Genomic DNA, 19039 nt, shown 5'->3' with positions numbered 1-19039 from the left:
GAGGAAGCATAATGGATTCTTTAGAGCCGTGAACGGTTTATAGTCATGTTTCAGCATGATGGGCTTATCCCTGCGCAAGGCGCTAAGGATATTAGGGAATCAGCGTAAAGCAGCATGGAAATGATGACGGGAGCAAAGCTTCAGCTTGCCAATATTAAACCCTCCATCCTCGGGAAAGTGGGGGAAGGAGCATTTGGCTCAACTCCACAATGCGATATCCTCCATTGTGATAAGTTCCATTGCTGTTTTAGGCACACAATTAAAAGAAAGCCACACAATTTAAGAGAGAAGGCGGTAAATGTTATCTATTGTGGAGTTTTCTCTATCCAAATAGACATCAGTAGGAAGTCTTGGATGGGGGGCTTCTGCGAAAGAGGCACCAAGTGAAGTCACCAGCTTATATGCACTTCAAATGTTTTGATTTTCCACAGCAGTAGTACAAAGCCTTTCACCAACTGCCTTCTCAAATGTTTACTCGTCATTAGTGAAGTGAGAAAAAAAATCAACAAGAGGTGAGATTTGAAGATCTCCCATTCCCCCCACAAGAGCGTGTCTGTCAGACAAGGACCCATGATTAATATCCCGCCCTGCTCCACCGCTGTGAATTAGAGAACACAGGTCGAAACTATTTTTCTTGGTGGGCAGGCGGACGCTTGTGGCAAAAGAAAGGGGCAAACACTGTTTATCATCCAACTGACGACAGACCTCCTTGAGGCAATTTAACCACACTGCCAAATCGACTGGCACAGGCCTTGAGTCAGTGCCCCTTCACTTTGATTAATCTTCCCATGTTCTTGTTCCAACTCTATCCAAGTACGTAATCTAAGTGAAGACACACGACATTGATCTGTAGACGTGGTGCACTGCACCATACACAAAAAAACAGCAGCTGTACACACAAGTATACTCTTTAATTCATTTTAATTTCATTCATTTTCTGAACCGCTTATCCTCACAAGGATTGCAGGGGGTGCTGGAGGCTATCCCAACTAACTATGGGCACGAGGCAGGGGGCACCCTGAACCGGTGGCCAGCCAATCGCAGGGCCCAAGGAGATGGACAGCAATTCACGCTGACACTCTTACCTAGGGGCAAGTGTTCAACCAGCCTACCATGCATGTTTTTTTGGGATGTAGAAGGAAACCGGAGTACCCGGAGAAAATCCACGCAAAGGAAGAACATGCAAACCCCACACAGTGAGGACCCACCTGGGATCGAACCCTCGACCCTGAGAACTGCAAGACCAACGCGGTAGCCACTCGTCCGCCGGGCCGCCCATACTCTTTGATATTTTAATTATTTTATTATTTGTATCGAAGCAACACAAAAATGGAACACTCAGATGCATGCATGGGACCAGATTTCTGGTAGTTAGTTTGTGAAGAATTTTAGCCAGAAAGTTAGTCATGTTTATCCTTTGTATGAAGGACTGAGATGATAAATAAATTTGATTTGAGTAAAAATGTAACACAATTATTACAACTGTATCATAAGTGCAATTTGATATCTATCACTATAAACGCTCAAAGGTTCGAGGATTTTTTTTAAATGCTTTGATGTGGTTTGAAGTTATTGAAGTGGTCTCTGTGAATCATTATTCAATTGTTAAAAATGTTATCCATTCATTTATACCATTTACGCATTTTTTTACTTAATTTGTCATCTCGGAGAGTTTTGTATTGTGGTCTGGATACCATCATGTGTCTGTTATTTTCTAATTTACTTTTATTAGTGCAAATGTATTTGGTTGTAATGACATTTGGAGAGAGGGAGGGAAAGAAACTCTACTGTCTTAAGATGGCCGCTACACCACTCACACTGCCGACTACAATTTTGTGACAGCTATTGGGACAACTTCCGCCCGACCCGTGACGTAATTTTCAACCATCCGTCATGGCGGCGTCGTGTTCGCGAACCACCCGCTACCTTTTCACCAAATGTGGGACATCCTGCTCCACTATTACAAATGCCTCTTCGCGTGCAAGTCGGCAGGTAAACCCTCTTTACGTACCTTGTATGCATTCTTATCCAAATGACTAATTTTAGCAGTTTAATTGAAAACGAAAATAGAACAGTGATGCCCTTGAAAAAGCATCTTAACATCTGAACAGCTTTCAGATAGGCTGTGTTTGAAAAACCTATCGGATCTATTACAATTTAATTGTGTTTGTTTTCATCAGGATAACCAGTACCGAGAATATAGTGAGTTACCATGTTAAAAAGGAGTGAACAACTAGTATCCTCAGCAGAACACGAACCCTATGGGAAAGCGTGTTATCTTCTATGTCAACCATATGGTCCTCTATATACATACAAAAAAGAGGAGGAAAAAAACAATACAGTCATTCATCTCTCCCTGTATACCTGAATTTTAAATATGACTTTTTCAATTTCTTCTTTGTATCAGCTATCCTTTTAACGGAAATGTACACAAACGTTTTTAATGCTTGATTTTTTTTCTATCAAGCCTGCTGATTAATTAGATTACTCAATTGTCAACACATTTTTTCTTTTAATTTCCAATGTTTTTATATTTAATGTTAAGCATATAAACATGCAAAATCTCAAACTTCACAGGCATATATCCATACATTATGGAAAGGTAGTTCGTGAAAATGAGATGTATGCACATTGCACATCAAATGTGTGTGTATTAAAGGCTGAAAAGAGTGACTAATTATTTTGAGACACTATATATGCTGAATTTAGAGTTGTTTAATTTCGTGGGCTTGTTTGTTCATGTTGCCCATTTTTCTTAATGTAACTAGCTGAGGTATTTTGTGTTGTTGCCCACCACCAATTTAATTTATATATGTTACTGATTTTTGCTCTCCTCCTCCAGGTGTCTAGAAGACCATTATGTACCAGTTCTATCATGTACAGGAAGAATTTGGCTGCTGCTGGCCCCGAAAAGTTCACAATGGAGTTCATCGAGAAGCAAGTGGAGGAATTCAATGTTGGCAAGCGGCACCTGGCCAACATGATGGGAGAGGACCCTGAGAATTTCACTCAGGAGGACATAGATGTAAGAATTGAAGGTTTAGGATGCATTTTGATTCGATCTATTATAATTACAAGATTCCTTCTTTAAAATGTATTTTAATTTTACATACTGAACTTTATTAATAGAATTCTTCGCCATCAGTACATCACAACCCACTTCAAAAAACAGCATGGTGATGCTGATCATCAATTGAAGTCATGGTTTTATTACTAAAATGTACTATAATATATACTATTGAATATATTCAGACAAATGCAGAATTTCCACATTAACGCAACACTTAAATGTAAAAAAATAAATAAAATATAGTTAGGCGATGGCTCTATGCCACAGTTTCATAGTAGAAATGATCAGTGTCCTAACTCATCAGGTGTGACAGTGAAAGAATGAAAAACAGCAGGCAGGCACTCATTTTGGCGGCTTTCCGTGACTGCAGTTACTGCGTTCTCTCTGGTACTAAACCATAATGCCTCATGATGTCCTTCAATTGCTCAGATTGCACTCTCTGGGGAATCACTGCCAAATTACAAGCGCAACACAGGTGTGCCTTCATGGCTTTTTATCATTTTCCACTCTTCACCCTTCTACCTCTCACCTCTCTTGACCTCTCTTTGCTTGTCGAGCACCCGGTGACCAGTTATTTCGCTGCCACTGTTGACACGCTGAAATGTCAACGCTCTCCTTGCACACCACCTGTTTGCCAATGCGTGTAGCCGAAGGAATGGAAAGGACTAGATTTTTGCTACGCCATCTGTTGGGCGGTTAGTGACCACGAGTCCACACATGCTGCACTTGGGGTGAATTGTCGGACATGTGGGCCAATCTCTGCTGGCTGTCAGCACTGCCACATTGAGTGCTCACCTTTCCTTGAACCTGTGGCCGGTGCTCGTCGCATTTACCGCCATCTGTTGAGATGACCTCTACGGTGTCGTCATCGTGACTGCTGTTACTTGCTTGTTTTTTCTTCTAAACTTTACTTTTTTTCCCCCCCTTTCCATGCCGCAGAAAAGCATCGCTTATCTTTTCCCCTCCGGCTTGTTTGAGAAGAAGGCACGACCCATTATGAAGGTAAAGACAGTGAATTAATACAAAAGTTGTGTTTTTAAAAATAATTTGTCCGCATTACATTGTCTTGTCTTCATCAGCATCCAGAGGAAATATTCCCCAGGCAGCGAGGTACACAAGCTTGACTTTATTGTGTTTTTCTTAGAAGCTCTCTGGAACTAACATTGTCCTTCTTTTTCTGAACAGCTGTTCAATGGGGGGCAGACAAACGGCCATTCCATTTCCTGTTTTACACGGGAAAACAGGCTTACTATACTCTAATGCATGTGAGTTTTTCAAAAGTTACATTTTCACAGAGTGTTACCAGAAATCCTAATCCAGGTTGTGTTACCAACCAATAACGGATTAGTTACCGAGATAAAGAATTCTCAATATTTATATCTTGAGCATGGGTCTCCAAGCCGGTGCTTAAGGGCGGCTGTGGGTCCCGGTTTTTCTTCCAGCACAGTTTAACCAATGATGTTCGATTGAAATTCCACACCCACTGCGGTACTTTGGGTAATTGATTGGAGACCCTTGATCTTGAAGAACAATGAAGTGACTGAGCTCTGCTGTATACAGTAAATTCTCGTTTGTTGTAGTCACAACCTTTCTCTTTTCTTAATTCCCATTATGATACTGATGTTAGTAATAAAGTTGGCCAATCAGCTGAAAACTGTCTATCCATAAATTCCTATACAAAAGCAACCAAACACATTTGTACAATTGGTCAAATGTGGGACAGCCTAGGTTAGATATTTTTCTACAATGCAATAAATGCATGGCAAACTGAAGTTAACTTATGGTTTGGTGGCAGAACCGGAGGCTTTTGTTCATAAGAATGAAAACTCCCTACCAAGAATCTGTTTATATTCCGTCTTGTCTTTAGGACACACAGAGTAAAATCCTTAACATTGAGAGGCTGCAGGCTCGTCTGTGGGCCAAAGGAATCTTTTCGCAGGACGTCAAAAAAATGTAAGCGTCCAAATTGAATTTGAAAAGGCATGTTGTCATGAATGTAATTGTAATCTTTACCTCTCCTCAGATCCATTGACACAAGCAGATGGCTCCTGAAGGAAGAGCTGGAAGAGTTGTTGGTGGAGACTATATCTGTTGAGGATGTGAGCCATTATCACAGGAATACTGCTATTTTAGTTCATTAACTGATGTTCGACAGGAGTATAAAAATGGAAATTGTATGTGGGATCCAACATAAAATAATGTGGTGACTAATGAAGTATGGAGACATTGGTATTTCCTTCTGACTTATGTGTCCCAACTCCAAGGAGCAGCTAGCTCACAATGTTAAATGCAGTACTCAGACAGGTCACTCGTGAACAAGAATACTCTCGGTAACAGTGCAATAACAAATTACCCATCAACCTTTTCTCTTGGGATGTAAATACTGTTAAAAGTTCATGTTCGGTGCCAATTATTTATTCTACTACTCTTCTAGCTGTTTCAGTAATTGCTAGTTATGCTATTTACTTCGTGTGATAATTTTAATGATTCTAATGACAGAGTGTGTGTCCCTGACTTTTGAATTAATGACCACTGTTTATGGAAGGGAATTGAAGTCATTTGCTTACAATATTATAGCGCAAATTGTCCTCACTATCACGTGAGTGTCACAATAAAGAACCAACATGTCATTTTGTTCGGGTCATCCTATTGATGACTTCACATATAAAGTTCTCCGTAGTACAAACCGCACGCTTGAAATAATTGGAAATAAAAACATGTGACTTATGATGTACATTTGCTGCATCAGAGCACAACACACCAAAGCTCATTTTTGATGCCCCTCTATTTTATCATTTCAGCACACGCAATTTATCCAGCTAATGGAACGATTGCTGTCTCTGCCTTACTGTAACATGGAGGAGCAGTTTGTCTTAAGTTACCGCCAGAAACTTGAGGCTCAGTCAAGGAATCAGACAATACCAACAATGGAGAAGGATGAAAATGGTGTGGCCTTCACCACCTCAGAAGGTAAATATAAATGAACTTTTTATTCTTTCTACATTGTCCAATGTTTACAATTTGTATTCATTTTCAGGACGAAGAAAGTCATCAAATGCCTCTGTTGTACTGAGAGATTGCGGCTCTGGACATATCACTATTAATGGACAGAACTATCTCCAATACTTCAATGTGCTCCAAGACAGGTGGGCAAGGGCCATTTTTTACATTTAATTTCTCTCTCCTCGCCAAACCCTTTATCTCCTTGTTGTGAATTAATTATATAGTTGAGGGAGTTTGCGTCAGTGTGTGTCAGCATCCTCACAGGCTCACATTTTTCTAGTCCTGCTGAGTCAGGAGATTCTCTCAAGATGTGGCGAGGAGAATCACTCAACCTTGTCGCTAGGGTTGCGGAATTCCCAAGACTTTTCAAAGTTGGAAACTGTCCATGTGTACAAATGAAATTTTACCGCACTTTGGATCCCCTGCTTGTATTCTTTTTCCGTACGTCTAACCTCACTTGTTGTCCTGTGCACAGGGAGCAGCTCATGTTTCCGCTCCAGTTCATGGGCATGCTGGGACGTTTTGATATCGAGAGTAGCGTTAATGGGGGCGGGCGGTCCGGCCAGGCAGGAGCGCTGCGACTCGCCATCTCCCGTGCCTTGTCCAGCTTTGTTTCTGAGAGAGACGTGGAGATCATGAGGCAAGGTGAGAAAGCAGATTTTTTTTGCCATTGACTAATTCTATTTAATTTGGTGTCTACTAGTGAAGGATTTTATTTTATTTTTATTAGCTGGTCTATTGACTGCTGACCCCAGAGTGAGGGAAAGGAAGAAGCCGGGTCAGGAAGGCGCCAGGAGGAAATTCACGTGGAAGAAACGTTGAGGATAATACGAAGTTGCTATACAACCGGAACTGAGATTTTCTCATGCCAAAAGAAAGTGAAATGTTTGGTACTCTGTAACGAGAGGCTTGTTTTTGAAAATGACGGATTAAGTTCAATTTTGTTCATTATTATGGGAATAAATCTCACCTGTTGTTCCTGTTCACAGTTCCAAAAGTTATTTCACACCAGACCAAAATGTACACAATTGTGATTGGTTGTGTTTAATTTATTGATGACTCTTTATACTTATTACAAATATTTACTTTGTTGCACTCATCACGTGGACGCTACATATTGCATATTTTTTTGGCATATATACCAAATTTAGTTGAAAACGATAGTATTTGAAATAGAATCATTTTCTCCCACTATCTCATCTCACTTTCTGAACCGCTTTATCCTCACTAGGGTCGCGGGGGGTGCTGGAGCCCATCCCAGCTGACTCTGAGCCAGAGGTGGGGGAAACCCTGAATTGGTGCCTAGCCAATCGCAGGGCACAAGGAACAAACAACCATTCCCGCTCACACTCATACCTAGGGGCAATTTAGAGTGACCAATCAGCCTACCATGCATGTCTTTGGAATGTGGGAGGAAACCGGAGTACCTGGAGAAAACCCACCACAATATTATGGTTCTGTATTTCTTTTAGCTGAGCACAACATGCTTAATGTGGTATTTTAAAAACGCCAAATTTGTCATGTTTTTTAATCCTGTGCTACATTTGCAACAATGAATTTAAAACACTAGGTGGCGACAAAGTATCACAATTGACGTTTAATAAATGACAAACAAATCGCTGCCTTGGATTAAGAAATGCAACCAATAAGATTGATAGCCATCAATTTAAAACACTTGGAACCAATTAATACTAATTACAGACCTGAGGCACGTGGGCGTGACAAGCGGCATGGGCAAATATCCAATTAAGGCAAGACGCCACAACAAGTGGGGACCACGCTTCTCTGCACAGCACACTTTTCATCCGGAGAGCAAATGATGGCTGCGGTTGCGGACCCCGAGAAAAACCAACTGTACGGCGAGCAGCACTTAAGTAAGCTGCAGCAGCTCGTTCAAATTTTTGAACGCTACGACAAGCGGCTGCCTACTTGGAACCATCGTAATTGTCGGCCGGTCGCGGAGTTCCAAAAGCACGGCCGACACCAACCATTAATCCTGGAACAGGTGGACCTCTTGGACTTGGACACTATTGGATTCTCTGATAATGAAACTTGGTGAGTGTCTAATTAATGCTGCTGCATTTTATAAACAACCCTGTAGCATAACATTCTTTCCATTATTTAGGAAATAAATCTAGGACCTTTTGCCATAAGCAAAGCTGTTGTTTTAAGTATATTTATTTATTTATTTATGTATTTATTTTGAAACCGACTGTGTCCTTATTCCAGCAAGACCTAACTTGGTTCATTTTGAAAGGAAATAAATCATTTATTTCATTAAATAACATGTATACATTGTAAATCTAAATGCCTGTTAGACTGCATTTATTTTCCATTTGCTATTTAATTGGAGTTTACATTTAGGAAGCCAAACATAACAATGTTCCTAAATAAAGTTTAAGTGGGAGCATGTTTACAAACTACACTGTATAAATACAATAATAATTATTCTTGTGTTAAGTAAAAAAAAAATCAAAAAGAGAAACTCCACTTGATAAATTATCACATTATTCATATTATGGATAGTGTTATTTGGCTCATTAAAAATTGGTAAGCACTACACAAGGGTTGGTCTGAAAGGGTGTCTAAAATGGGCCAAACTACATTGATACTGAAATATTTTGACTTTGTGAATCACACTTATGTTTTTGTGTGTGTTTTGGACAGGTTGTTATGGGCTTTTTGTGTGTGTTTTGGATAGGTTATGTGTGTCCTCATAAGCCAAGAAGTTGACCAAGGAGTGTGAATCACACGTTTGTGATTGTTGTGTTTTGGACAGGTTATACGTGTCCCCAAAAGCCAAGAAGTTGACCACAGAGAACACAATAACGCTAGTGCAGTGGTGCCGGCATTTTCTGGATGCTCCTGAATGGAAACTAGCAAGACGCTCCATTTGCCTCAAACTTGAGTCAGGTGTGTGAAACTTTAAATGGCTGTTTTAAGACTCAATGGTAACAAATCTGAAAAATCTATTGACTATAGTATTTTAGTTTAACTAAACAAAAACAAATGTTACATACAAATAGCATATTACCAGACTTGAGTTTTTTATTACCTAAATGTCGCTCAAAGTAAGGACAAGTTGTACTGCAATGATGGAATAAATCCTGGAGTTGCAGGTCTCTGCTTTTGGAACGAAATGTTTATTCATTTTTGAATAGGATAACTTTTCATTTATTTTGCATTTCCAGTTAAACATCACTAACCTAAAATTTGGAAATCTTGCTTGCAACCTTTCTAATTCTACCCTCGGCCATTTTGGTGTGGCACAATGGCGTTCTGTTTATTCAAGATGCCGGTGACGGGCTGTGCGAGCTAACACTGCAGTGGCACTCTCAAAGACGTGTTTGTCAAGAATATTTTCTAGTGGCTCATTGTTTTTGACAAAGTGCCATCAAAACATAATTACATTATATTATACTATGCACAGTTTGAAAATAAACTGTTTCTAGGGGAATTAACAGTTGAAGCAAGAATAAATTGCATGTCTAACAACCAGTCAAAACTCAGTACTTTGATCAATGGTGCATTTGTAGAATAAGAATTTTAACTAACTAATTGGTTACGTTAAAGAGGTGCTATGTTAGTAGAAATTATCACCTGCAGACAAGAAAGTAGAATCAACACTAAGTACAGGATGAGGTCTGAATCAATGCACAAGTCCAAAACTACAAGTGTTGCCCCAAGCCATCTAATATTTATATGCCTGCTTAACCATTTGTCAAAATCAGCCTGAGAATAAGTTTGAACACTGAAGCGGTCCATTGTCACAGAAGTGCTATGAAATCACCACTGCTTTTTCCTCTCTCCTGCCATACTGCACACTGTAATCGGGACATCCAGTGAGAATCTGGATGTTCTTCTTTTAGACTAAGAATGGTTTGGCTCTTTCTGCTGATACATCCTCTTTCAGATGTTTTGAAATGTTGTCATCACTCTGAGTACTGTGCTTCCTTGACATCCTTAGCTTCCTGGAGGCAGAGACTACTGTCCAGCCCTCAAGCAACCTCAACCTCACCAACTGTTCCCACTGTGTCCCCCAATGGCACTGGGCATTCCGACACACATCGCTCCAACTTCCAATTGACTGATACGGATAGTCCAAACTCTCAGAGCCCCATTGGGAGGCCACGAACCCGCACCTTCATTCCCCACTGTGGTAAGACCACTTTTTTCCACATTCAGGGGACAGAGAGCATCACTGATCAAATTAATGTGTCAGACTGCTTGGGTATCATGGCTGAGAATAGTTTCACTTGTGATTGAAGCGTTTGGTTGCGTCTTCAGGTAGCCGTTTGCGGTATTCTAGCCCTCGGCCTCGGATGAACTCTGATGTCCTCGCTCCCGTGGTGGATGAAGAGGATGCCTTGATCCCTCATGGCTACAAACTTCTGGATATTACTGACGTTCAGGTGGTGGCGAGACTGCAAGAAGAGAGTAGGTTCAAACCCAAAGTTAAAAATCTGATGTATTTTTTTGTGGTTTATCTAATTGCCATTTATGTCCCCACTAACCGTAGACCTCAGAGCTCATCGCTACTTTAGCTTCATTAACCCCATCAGGTGATTGATTGAGTGTAAATGTGCGTTTCAGAGGTGGGGGTCTCGAACTAAGTGACTTGACACGTCAGACTTCAGTCGACAATTATTGGACTTGACTCAATTTGGCTTTACCTTTTAGAATTGGTGTAAAGTATTTACAAGTCTTGTGTCAAAATTTCAGGATATTTATTTGAATTTTGAGACTTGAGGAATTCGACTATTGTCACCATCTTTTCTAATGATGAATTATTGGCAAAAATATTCAAAAGTTCATTATAAGGACTTTGACACATCCATAACTGTTAAAATATATATGTATACATATATTTTTTTTTAACATCTGCATAGTGGAAACTGACGGCGCATCAAAATAGCAGCATTCCTGCAGGGGTCAGCTACTAATCCCCCCCCCACCCCAAAAAAGGTTAAAATCCTGGCTGCTGCAGCAATGACGCGCTAAAAATGAGGTGCATGTGAAAATGCCTCCGTTTTCATATGCTTTTCCCGTCGTCACCGCCAACAGCAGAAGATTTAAACATATTTTTCTGCTTATTTCTTTTATTTTAAAAAGAAAAGGACTGTCTTATGGCACGGTGAGAGTAAAAACTTTTAGACTGATAATGCACATTTGTGACATAGTACTCCCGACCTCTGGTGCGTGTGCATGTCTGTGGTCGCCATGCCATTCCCCATGTGTCGCTTACCCAGAACTCAAGGAGGCTTACGCCAGTACTTTGTACGCCCCGGCCAACCGACGAAGCCAGAGCGTCACCCTTCCGCTCAGCGTTCCCCGCGGCCAGGAGGAGGAAGAAAAGGGGGATGGCGAAGACTCCGCCCCAGTGCAGCCGAAATGCTGCCTCTGCCCACTGCCCCACACCCACACCTCCAGCGCCCAAGACTGGCAAAACTGCAACTTGCTGTCCATGCCCCCCTACGCAAGTCCAACGCATCAGCCTTTCAAACCAAGAGCAGGTAAGCAAATAAGGGTGCGCTGCTGAGTGACCCCGATCTCGTGACCGTCTCGTGTAATAACGTAAGACTCTTGAAGTGTGTTTAAAGCTCCGTCTTCAGGGCGTTTCCGATTCCAGTTTGATGGGATTAGATTCATCCGAACGGTAGTGGTGGGAACAGTTCGAGGAGTTCTATGTAGAAACTTAAGACATCCTTTCCCAATGGGTTGTTAGGCTTTGACCTTCAGGAGATAAAACATTGCTGCTCAGGAATAAGAATTGGCTTTACTGGCCACTCATGGACTCCACCATAAATGTTGGATAACTTTTAACCTTATCCATTTTTTTTTGTACTTTCACATCAAATGTGTTGCCGGAGATGTTCTCTTTGTGTGTCTCACAGATGAAATCAACCTTGCCCAATTTAACAGTGTTCCCAGTGCTTCTTTACGTGATTCTCCAGGCTGCTCCACTCCCCTACAGTCCCCCAGTGAGTTATCAGTTTATCTGAGATATTATCTATTGTGCATAGAAATTTATATGCTCACTATAAACAGTTTACCTAATATCCCCTCACCTGATGAATTCAGTGTCTACCCCAGTTGCCAGCCCCAATATGCGGCAGACAAAAGTCCAGAGTACTGGAAGTGTATCGTCATCACCGCAACAATCGAGGGCTACTGTCTCTGTGAGCCCGACCACCGTAGTACATGGCTCGCAGTTGCAGGTAGGGAGCAGCAGGATTCCCATGCTGAGTAAATGCTCTTCCCTCGCTCTGTCAAGTCCAAGGCCACGTTGTTCCACCTACTTTAATGATAGCACAAGCCCCATTTCCGGCTGCAAGATGGCAAAACCGGGGCTTAGCTGTAGAAGTATGCTACGGTGTTTTTCCACGTAATGTTGGCAGCCTGTACCTTTTTTTTTTTTTTTCAAATGTTTCATCAATTACTTATTCTAATGTATACTCTATGGTCATTAACTATTTATCTCATTTGGCTCTTTTTTGTGGTATTTATTAAGTGGAAAATTGAGTACTATATCTAACTTAATTGTAAATGGTAATGTAAGTGACACTTGTTTTCATGTATATATGTCTTACTGTGGTTTGTGTAAAGAAAGGGCACAAAAAGTAAAGCTTCATTTTTGTTCACGTTAAATATTAGTCCAAACTTTGTGGTTTGGTTATCACTGAAAATATCACTCACTGCACAATGTGAATGTTGCACTCTTTTTCTCACCTTTTATTGAAGCTTTGATGGTGGAATGAATAATTTTAAAGACTTATTACAAACAAATCTTGTTTAAGGTGACTAGCAAAGTAAATATCAAGCATCTCGATGAGTATATTAACCTGCAGTGTATAATACATACCTTGAATGTGTTGTTTCAGTCAATATTAAAAGGCATTTTATGACCGCAATATATAACAATAAAAACTTTTTACAAACTGTTTTGGATTTTTCTTCCTGGGTAACTTGTGTAATTATGGCTCAAATGGGAATAATTGATGATTATTTCGTTGTGAATTCATCATATTGTTTAAGACTCAAATGTTTGCTGACGTCAGGAGGTTCAGAGGAAAGGGAAGGTTTTTATTTTAATTGTTATACAAATAGCCTTACTATTTTACTATATACATGGTATGCTTTTTGTACGTACGTATATGAAATCTTGTAAAACCAATTTTCAGACCAGATTAATTGTTGGCCACCAGAGGGCAGTATCAAGTTAAAACGCATTCCCACACGCCTCACGCCAGACAGAAAAAGAACAAAACGGGTTTCACGTGACGTGACCGCAGTTTTAAATTACATAAGAAAAACAATGTAGTCAACAGAAACGATCTAGTAATAACATGCCCAACATAAAATGGGTGACAACTTCACTAGAAACGCGAATTGGATGTCATGCTTACCCGAAGAACTGCATGATGTTGCGCTGTGGAATTTGGCCATTCCAGGTAAACAAACACTATCCACACTTGGAAACTAGATTAAAAATCATGTTGAAAATGTTTCTTATATTTAACCACCGGTTATAATGTCATAATGTTTATTTAAAATCTGTATATATATATATATATATATATATATATATATATATATATATATATATATATATATATATATATATATTATAGATAAATCTATCTATATATAGATATCTCTCGCGCTCTCGCTCTCTATATATACATATATGCTTCTTACTTAATAATTTACTTCAATGAGCAGGATGTCCTTTCTCCTATCAATCTGGTTTATACTTAAAGCACTCATAATTGTATTTTACAGGGAGCCATGACAGCATGTCTTTCTGCCTGGACATGTCATCACCTGTCGTTGAGTCCGAGTCGTGTTTTCTCAAGGTGATGGACAGACTTGCTCCCTGTTGGACGCGGCCCTACGTGTTCCGTTGGGCCACGACGCAGGTACAAGAAAACTTTGCATGTACAATGTTATACATTTTGTCGTCATGCATCTCCTTCCTCCTGTGTCCACAGCAAACTGTCCTCACTAGTCAGTGTGAACTTGGTGTTCGCTTCTTCGACCTGCGGATTGCCAAGAAGCCTAAAGAGTGCAGCAAGTTATTCTTTGCCCATGGTATATACACATGGGTTACTGTAAAGGTAGTGTACATTCACAGTACCTTCTTGACCAAGAAACCCACTGAGCCATGAATATGATCAGAATCTTAGAGGTTCCAATGTAATGGTGAGCCAGGAGCATTCCAGCCCAATTGTGTTCCTCTTATCAAAAAGTGTAACTTGGTAGACTATTCAGAATCCCTGTAGTATTGCTGTAACAGGGTAGAGCAAGGTATCATTTTCAGCAGATTGCTGGAGTTTAACGCTTTTATTGGGAACTAGTGCAAATTCACAGGAATGACCTTCCATGACTCACATATAGTAATGATGTATGTGTCAGCAGGAGGCACTGGATGAACTGGCTGTCTGGTTGGATGCACATCCTCAAGAGATTGTTATTATCTGCTGCTCACATTTCAGTTGCCTGACCATCAGTGACCACACACAACTTGTAGACTACATAATTTCACTTTTTGGACCAAAGCTCTGTTCATCACAGGTAACCTAACTTAATTGTTACAATTAACTGCCCTGAATAAATGTGTGTAAGTCCATCTTGCTTTGATTATTTTTTCTATTTTTAAATCATGCATATGATGATTAAAATATATACTGAATGTCCGGGGTGGCCCAGTGACACGAGTGGTTAGCGCGTCGGCCTCACAGCTCGGGTCCTGGGTTCAAATCCAGGTCACGTCCACCTGTGTGGAGTTTGCATGTTCTCCCCGGGCCTGTGTGGGTTTTCTCCAGGTAGTCCGGTTTCCTCCCACATTCCAAAAACATGCATGGTAGGCTGATTGGACACTCTAAATTGCCCCTAGGTATGGGTATGAGTGTGCATGGTTGTCCTTTGCCTCCTTATGCCCAGAGGTCGATTGTCCACCAATTCAGGGTGTCCCCCGCCTTTGGCCTGGAGTCAGCTGGGATAGGCTCAAGCACCCCCCCCCCACCCCCTAATGAGGATAAAGCGGTTCAGAAAATGAGATGAGACTGAATGTCTGAAACTTTTTGCAGGATTGTGCTACTTTACGATCCTGTTGGTCCAGACGCCAACAGATAATTGTTTCTTATGACAACCAAGAGATGGTCAACAATTATCCTGAACTGTGGACTGACATACCTTACTGGTATGGAACTGTACACTTACTGTTGTTACACAAAAATGGAGCAAAGCACCTCTGTGCACTGAAGTGTTAAATCCCTTTCTACAGGTATGCTGACAGCACTGATCCAAAGAAAGTGATTGCCTACTTGGAGGCTCAGAAGCATGAAGGAAGACCATGTAATTATATTTACACACGCAAACAAATAAACAACATGAAACAATATTAGACTTTCAACTTGACGTGATTTTTTCTTTTATGTTCTCTAGCTGGTTTTTTCGTCAGTGGCCTAAACCTGACTGAAACTGTTCAATTTGTCCTCCTTCATCCCTTTGAAAACATGAGGAAGATCACCACAAAGGCCCTAACTGTGCTGCTTGGCTGGGTGAGAGAACAACAACCAGGACCTGAAGTTGACGGCGTCAACATCATCTGCTGCGACTTTGTGGGTGTCTCCAACTTCTGTGATTGTGTGATTAGGCTCAATTACAAAGGGAAGTGTTGACAAGGACCAAAAAGACTGCCAGACAGTATAATGCTATGTAATCATAAATAAGGCACATACAGTGTATGTGTGTTATAATTAGCTGTATTTTACCTGCTAAAAGTTACTCAAAATGTAAAAAGTAAATACATTATGTATTGTTCTTCTAAAATATTTGGAAGTCAAAACTCCTAAGCCACATATACATTTTTATAACTATGATCATTAATTTTTTTTTTTTAAATGGACGTGTTGGGAGGGCTAACGTAACTCTCGTTTGACTCTGGAGATGAGACGTTTGTTCATCAACAAGTTGGCTGTTTCATTTATTTTTGTTATAACATCATTATGCTGGCGGTCAGGTGGACGCGTGGTTAGAGCATCGGCCTCACAGTTCTGAGATCGAGGGTTCAATCCCAGGTTCAGACCTTCCTGTGTAGAGTTTGCGTGTTCTCTCAACCTTGTGTGGATTTACTCTGGGTACTGTGGTTTCCTCATATCCCAAAAACAAGATTAAAGTAAAATTCTACAGCTCAGACTTGAACGACCTAATTTGAGTGGCACCATCCACAAGTCAACATTGCTTAAAGTAACCATCAAACTTCTGCAAAACCTGTGCTGCTAACAAGTTTGAAAGAAACCATAAGGTTTTTGGCAGTTTATTTTAGTGAATGATGAAATTCCAGAAGGTTTCACGTATGGTTTAAAGGTAGTAGAGTTCAGGCATCAAATGTTAGAGAAAAAAAACATTGCAAATTAAAATATAAATCTTGTGGAGTCTTGCCTCACAGATTGGGCTCCATCAGTCCACAACCATTCACTCAATCTTTCTCTTATTGTAGTTCTTTTTTTAGACAGCCAACCTTTTGTAATCTCACAGACCATCTCCACTTGAATTGTATGGACTTATTTTTTCTTCTTCTCCTGTGTGCTGGTGAACCACTGGTCCAACAGCTTCTTGCTGTAGTAGATTTGCCAGCCGTGCACCTGCACGGAAATGACGATCACCAGATACATGACCATCACTGCTGGGAAACCAAAGATGAAACGGTAGGCTTTTCCAAATCGATACAACTGCTGAGCAAAAGGGAACATTTCCATGCTGCCGTAGATAAGCGGTGCCACAGAAAAAAGCCCGGCGCTGATCATGGAGATAACCAGGTAGCTAATGTTGTTGCGTGGCAGAGCCATGAAGCTAAATGTGGTAGGAATAACACTGAGGAGGTACGGATACTCCCACTGGTACGGCGAGGCGATCGTTTTGTGAGACACCAGACTCAGCTGGCTCGCTGTCACCTGACACACAGAGATGCGTACTTTAATAGAAAAGCAAAGGTGAACCCCCCCAAAAAAAGGCAATCAGGTTCTACCTGAGCTACCATTAGCAACCAGACCAGCAAGTGGACGATGTTAAGCTTACGGATTTCTGACTTCAGGGCAACACTGTCCACACCAAGACGATGTGTGGTAGAGGCACAAAGACAAACATCATTATTATTATTATTAAGCTGCACCAAAATTTCACAGGCAGTTTTTAGATAGTATCTTATTTTCTAACTACAAGGTGGCCAAAGGAATGAATACACATTGAAATGAATGTTGATAATAAGCTGGAGACAGCTTTTATGAATGCCATACCTCATCTGGTAGTGTGAGGCCACCCGCTCTCTGTGTTCAAAGTCACTGCCATCTGTTCCCTTCGCACGCGGTCCTGCTCGTGAAGCCATAGCTCAGTTCTGAATGATGAGACAGTTCCAGACAGTGTTAGTACAAGAACTTGTCATTGGTCAATAGTTGTTAAACATTGTGCTCAACAAATACTTATTTACAAGCATTCAACACACACTAAGACTTTTTATTACAGCAACGTATTCACAGTAAATATTATTTATAATGAAAAAAGCTGATAATACATTTTATTTAGTCACAAATCATGGCCAAGTATCGTACCTAATAGGCTTGCATAATATATAATTTGAGCACCGCCATCCTGATATGCAATATGCACATCAGTCCTATTGTAGGATGTGTGATTGTTTTTTTTCTCTATATATACAGTGGAGAGTGATTAGCACGTCCGCCTCACAGGTCTGAGATCGAGGGTTCAATCCCCGATGGGTTCCGACCTCCGTGTGCGGAGTTTGAATGTACTTCTCACATTCCAAAAAAAGATGCATGGTAGGTTGGTTGAACACTTAATTGTCTCTAGATATGGATGTGAGTGTGAATTGTTGTTCTTATCACTGTGCACTCCAATTGGCTGGCAAAAACCTACAGCTCAGTTGGCTGCAACAGGCTCCAGCACCAACGTGTCCCTTGTGAGGATAAGCAATGCAGAAAATGAATGAATCAATATCACAATATATCGCAACACCCCCCAAAAGTCGCAATGTCAGTTTTTGTCAAATATGACGTTCAGCCCTAGTAACTACGTATATTTAGAGGTCAAGACTTTCTTCTTACAAAGCACGTGTACAGCACTTCTCTTCCGGTACATTCTAGTGTCGCCAATAATGTACTATACAGTGCTCGTGGCAAGCATAGTAGTAAGAAGAAGTAACTTCAAATGAACGAAATTCATATGATGCCGGTTACTTAGGAGCAGCTGGCTAAACAATCGTCACCAACAAAGCTAACGGAGTGAGACACGTTGGCCAGATTTATGTGGATTTTTTGTCCCTTATGTGTCAGAGTATTTGTGGCACACGCGAGTTCAAATGCCTAACTTACTCACCCTTTTCTTTCTTTCCATATAATTCTTGAACTATAATGCGGAACATTGTTTTATTTTTGTATTGTCTGTTTTGCATTGTTTTTAATTGTTAAAACTCGGCAAAGGATGCCATTGTGCAGTTCTAAAATTACATAAACATATATTTTGATATGAGGGATACGCAATTGTACTTACATGTTTTCAGCTGCAATTCGTATTTCTCGACAAATGCACAGGGATAAATGAATACGACACTGTCGTAAATGTGCGGAAGCGAAAGCCGGGTACGTACTGTGATGCATAGATAACATATATTTAGTGCTAGATGTGTTATTATAAACGCTGTGAGACGGTAGGGACGGCGTCGTCACTTGTTAGAGCCTCGGTGCCTTGTACTAAAGTGTTTAATTTAATCAACTTGCTTATTCACACATTTCTGAGGAGTAAAATGTCTGCTTACTTAAAAATGATTCAACATTCATCCAAAAACATTGTCATGTTAATTTGATTTGTTATAGTCTCTAAACCGTGCGTAAATTTAGCGAGTCGAGTATATTTGAATGGAGAAAATCACTCACCTCACTCACGATA

At 40.6% G+C, this 19039-nt stretch overlaps 4 protein-coding genes across 7 annotated transcripts; 3 read left to right on the top strand and 1 right to left on the bottom strand.

Annotated features, from left to right (window-relative positions):
* Nucleotides 1-1848: 1848 nt before the first annotated feature.
* Nucleotides 1849-7057, top strand: mrps9 (mitochondrial ribosomal protein S9). Its single transcript, XM_077616514.1, has 11 exons — nt 1849-1992; nt 2843-3025; nt 4010-4072; nt 4150-4180; nt 4256-4335; nt 4938-5023; nt 5094-5169; nt 5872-6040; nt 6108-6216; nt 6549-6718; nt 6804-7057. Exons 1-11 carry the CDS (start codon nt 1894-1896, stop codon nt 6893-6895), a joined length of 1158 nt encoding a protein of 385 aa, XP_077472640.1. The 5' UTR covers nt 1849-1893; the 3' UTR covers nt 6896-7057.
* Nucleotides 7058-7819: 762 nt separating this feature from the next.
* Nucleotides 7820-13012, top strand: LOC144072649 (SLAIN motif-containing protein 1-like). Of its 3 annotated transcripts, none has more exons than XM_077597797.1 (7): nt 7820-8128; nt 8853-8986; nt 10041-10232; nt 10361-10510; nt 11323-11586; nt 11968-12054; nt 12122-13012. In XM_077597797.1, the coding sequence occupies exons 1-7, from the start codon at nt 7890-7892 to the stop codon at nt 12460-12462; spliced, it is 1407 nt and encodes a 468-aa protein (XP_077453923.1). In that variant the 5' UTR covers nt 7820-7889; the 3' UTR covers nt 12463-13012. The 3 variants fall into 3 exon arrangements, with proteins under 3 accessions (XP_077453923.1, XP_077453940.1, XP_077453931.1); XM_077597814.1 differs by having other exon boundaries at nt 7821-8128; nt 12167-13012; XM_077597805.1 differs by having other exon boundaries at nt 7823-8128; nt 12155-13012.
* Nucleotides 13013-13324: 312 nt separating this feature from the next.
* Nucleotides 13325-16271, top strand: LOC144074170 (PI-PLC X domain-containing protein 1). Of its 2 annotated transcripts, none has more exons than XM_077600424.1 (7): nt 13325-13524; nt 13856-13992; nt 14065-14190; nt 14492-14647; nt 15163-15275; nt 15360-15430; nt 15521-16271. In XM_077600424.1, the coding sequence occupies exons 1-7, from the start codon at nt 13434-13436 to the stop codon at nt 15754-15756; spliced, it is 930 nt and encodes a 309-aa protein (XP_077456550.1). In that variant the 5' UTR covers nt 13325-13433; the 3' UTR covers nt 15757-16271. The 2 variants fall into 2 exon arrangements, with proteins under 2 accessions (XP_077456550.1, XP_077456543.1); XM_077600417.1 differs by having other exon boundaries at nt 14489-14647.
* Nucleotides 16272-16378: 107 nt separating this feature from the next.
* On the bottom strand, nt 16379-18798 carry LOC144074182 (protein jagunal homolog 1-B-like). Its single transcript, XM_077600437.1, has 4 exons — nt 18644-18798; nt 17374-17471; nt 17106-17178; nt 16379-17031 (listed from the first exon to the last, which is right to left on the bottom strand). The coding sequence occupies exons 2-4, from the start codon at nt 17460-17462 to the stop codon at nt 16642-16644; spliced, it is 552 nt and encodes a 183-aa protein (XP_077456563.1). The 5' UTR covers nt 17463-17471; nt 18644-18798; the 3' UTR covers nt 16379-16641.
* Nucleotides 18799-19039: the final 241 nt, after the last annotated feature.

This window comes from Stigmatopora argus, chromosome 1 (genome assembly GCF_051989625.1).
Source record: "Stigmatopora argus isolate UIUO_Sarg chromosome 1, RoL_Sarg_1.0, whole genome shotgun sequence".
Taxonomy (NCBI): Eukaryota; Metazoa; Chordata; class Actinopteri; order Syngnathiformes; family Syngnathidae; genus Stigmatopora; species Stigmatopora argus.
Note: the sequence above shows the minus strand (reverse complement) of the source record. Positions and strands in the feature narration are given on the sequence as shown.

Coding starts and splice junctions, on each gene's coding strand:
- mrps9 (XM_077616514.1), top strand. CDS start 1,894: ATGGCGGCGTCGTGTTCGCGAACCACCCGCTACCTTTTCACCAAATGT. Junction 4,181..4,255: donor AATATTCCCCAGGCAGCGAG/GTACACAAGCTT, acceptor TTTTCTGAACAG/CTGTTCAATGGGGGGCAGAC. Junction 5,024..5,093: donor TCGCAGGACGTCAAAAAAAT/GTAAGCGTCCAA, acceptor ACCTCTCCTCAG/ATCCATTGACACAAGCAGAT.
- LOC144072649 (XM_077597797.1), top strand. CDS start 7,890: ATGATGGCTGCGGTTGCGGACCCCGAGAAAAACCAACTGTACGGCGAG. Junction 10,233..10,360: donor CACCTTCATTCCCCACTGTG/GTAAGACCACTT, acceptor TTGCGTCTTCAG/GTAGCCGTTTGCGGTATTCT. Junction 12,055..12,121: donor CACTCCCCTACAGTCCCCCA/GTGAGTTATCAG, acceptor CACTATAAACAG/TTTACCTAATATCCCCTCAC.
- LOC144074182 (XM_077600437.1), bottom strand. CDS start 17,462: ATGGCTTCACGAGCAGGACCGCGTGCGAAGGGAACAGATGGCAGTGAC. Junction 17,179..17,373: donor GCCTCACACTACCAGATGAG/GTATGGCATTCA, acceptor TGGTGTGGACAG/TGTTGCCCTGAAGTCAGAAA. Junction 17,032..17,105: donor GGTTGCTAATGGTAGCTCAG/GTAGAACCTGAT, acceptor TCTGTGTGTCAG/GTGACAGCGAGCCAGCTGAG.
- LOC144074170 (XM_077600417.1), top strand. CDS start 13,434: ATGGGTGACAACTTCACTAGAAACGCGAATTGGATGTCATGCTTACCC. Junction 15,276..15,359: donor TGGACTGACATACCTTACTG/GTATGGAACTGT, acceptor CCCTTTCTACAG/GTATGCTGACAGCACTGATC. Junction 15,431..15,520: donor GAAGCATGAAGGAAGACCAT/GTAATTATATTT, acceptor TATGTTCTCTAG/CTGGTTTTTTCGTCAGTGGC.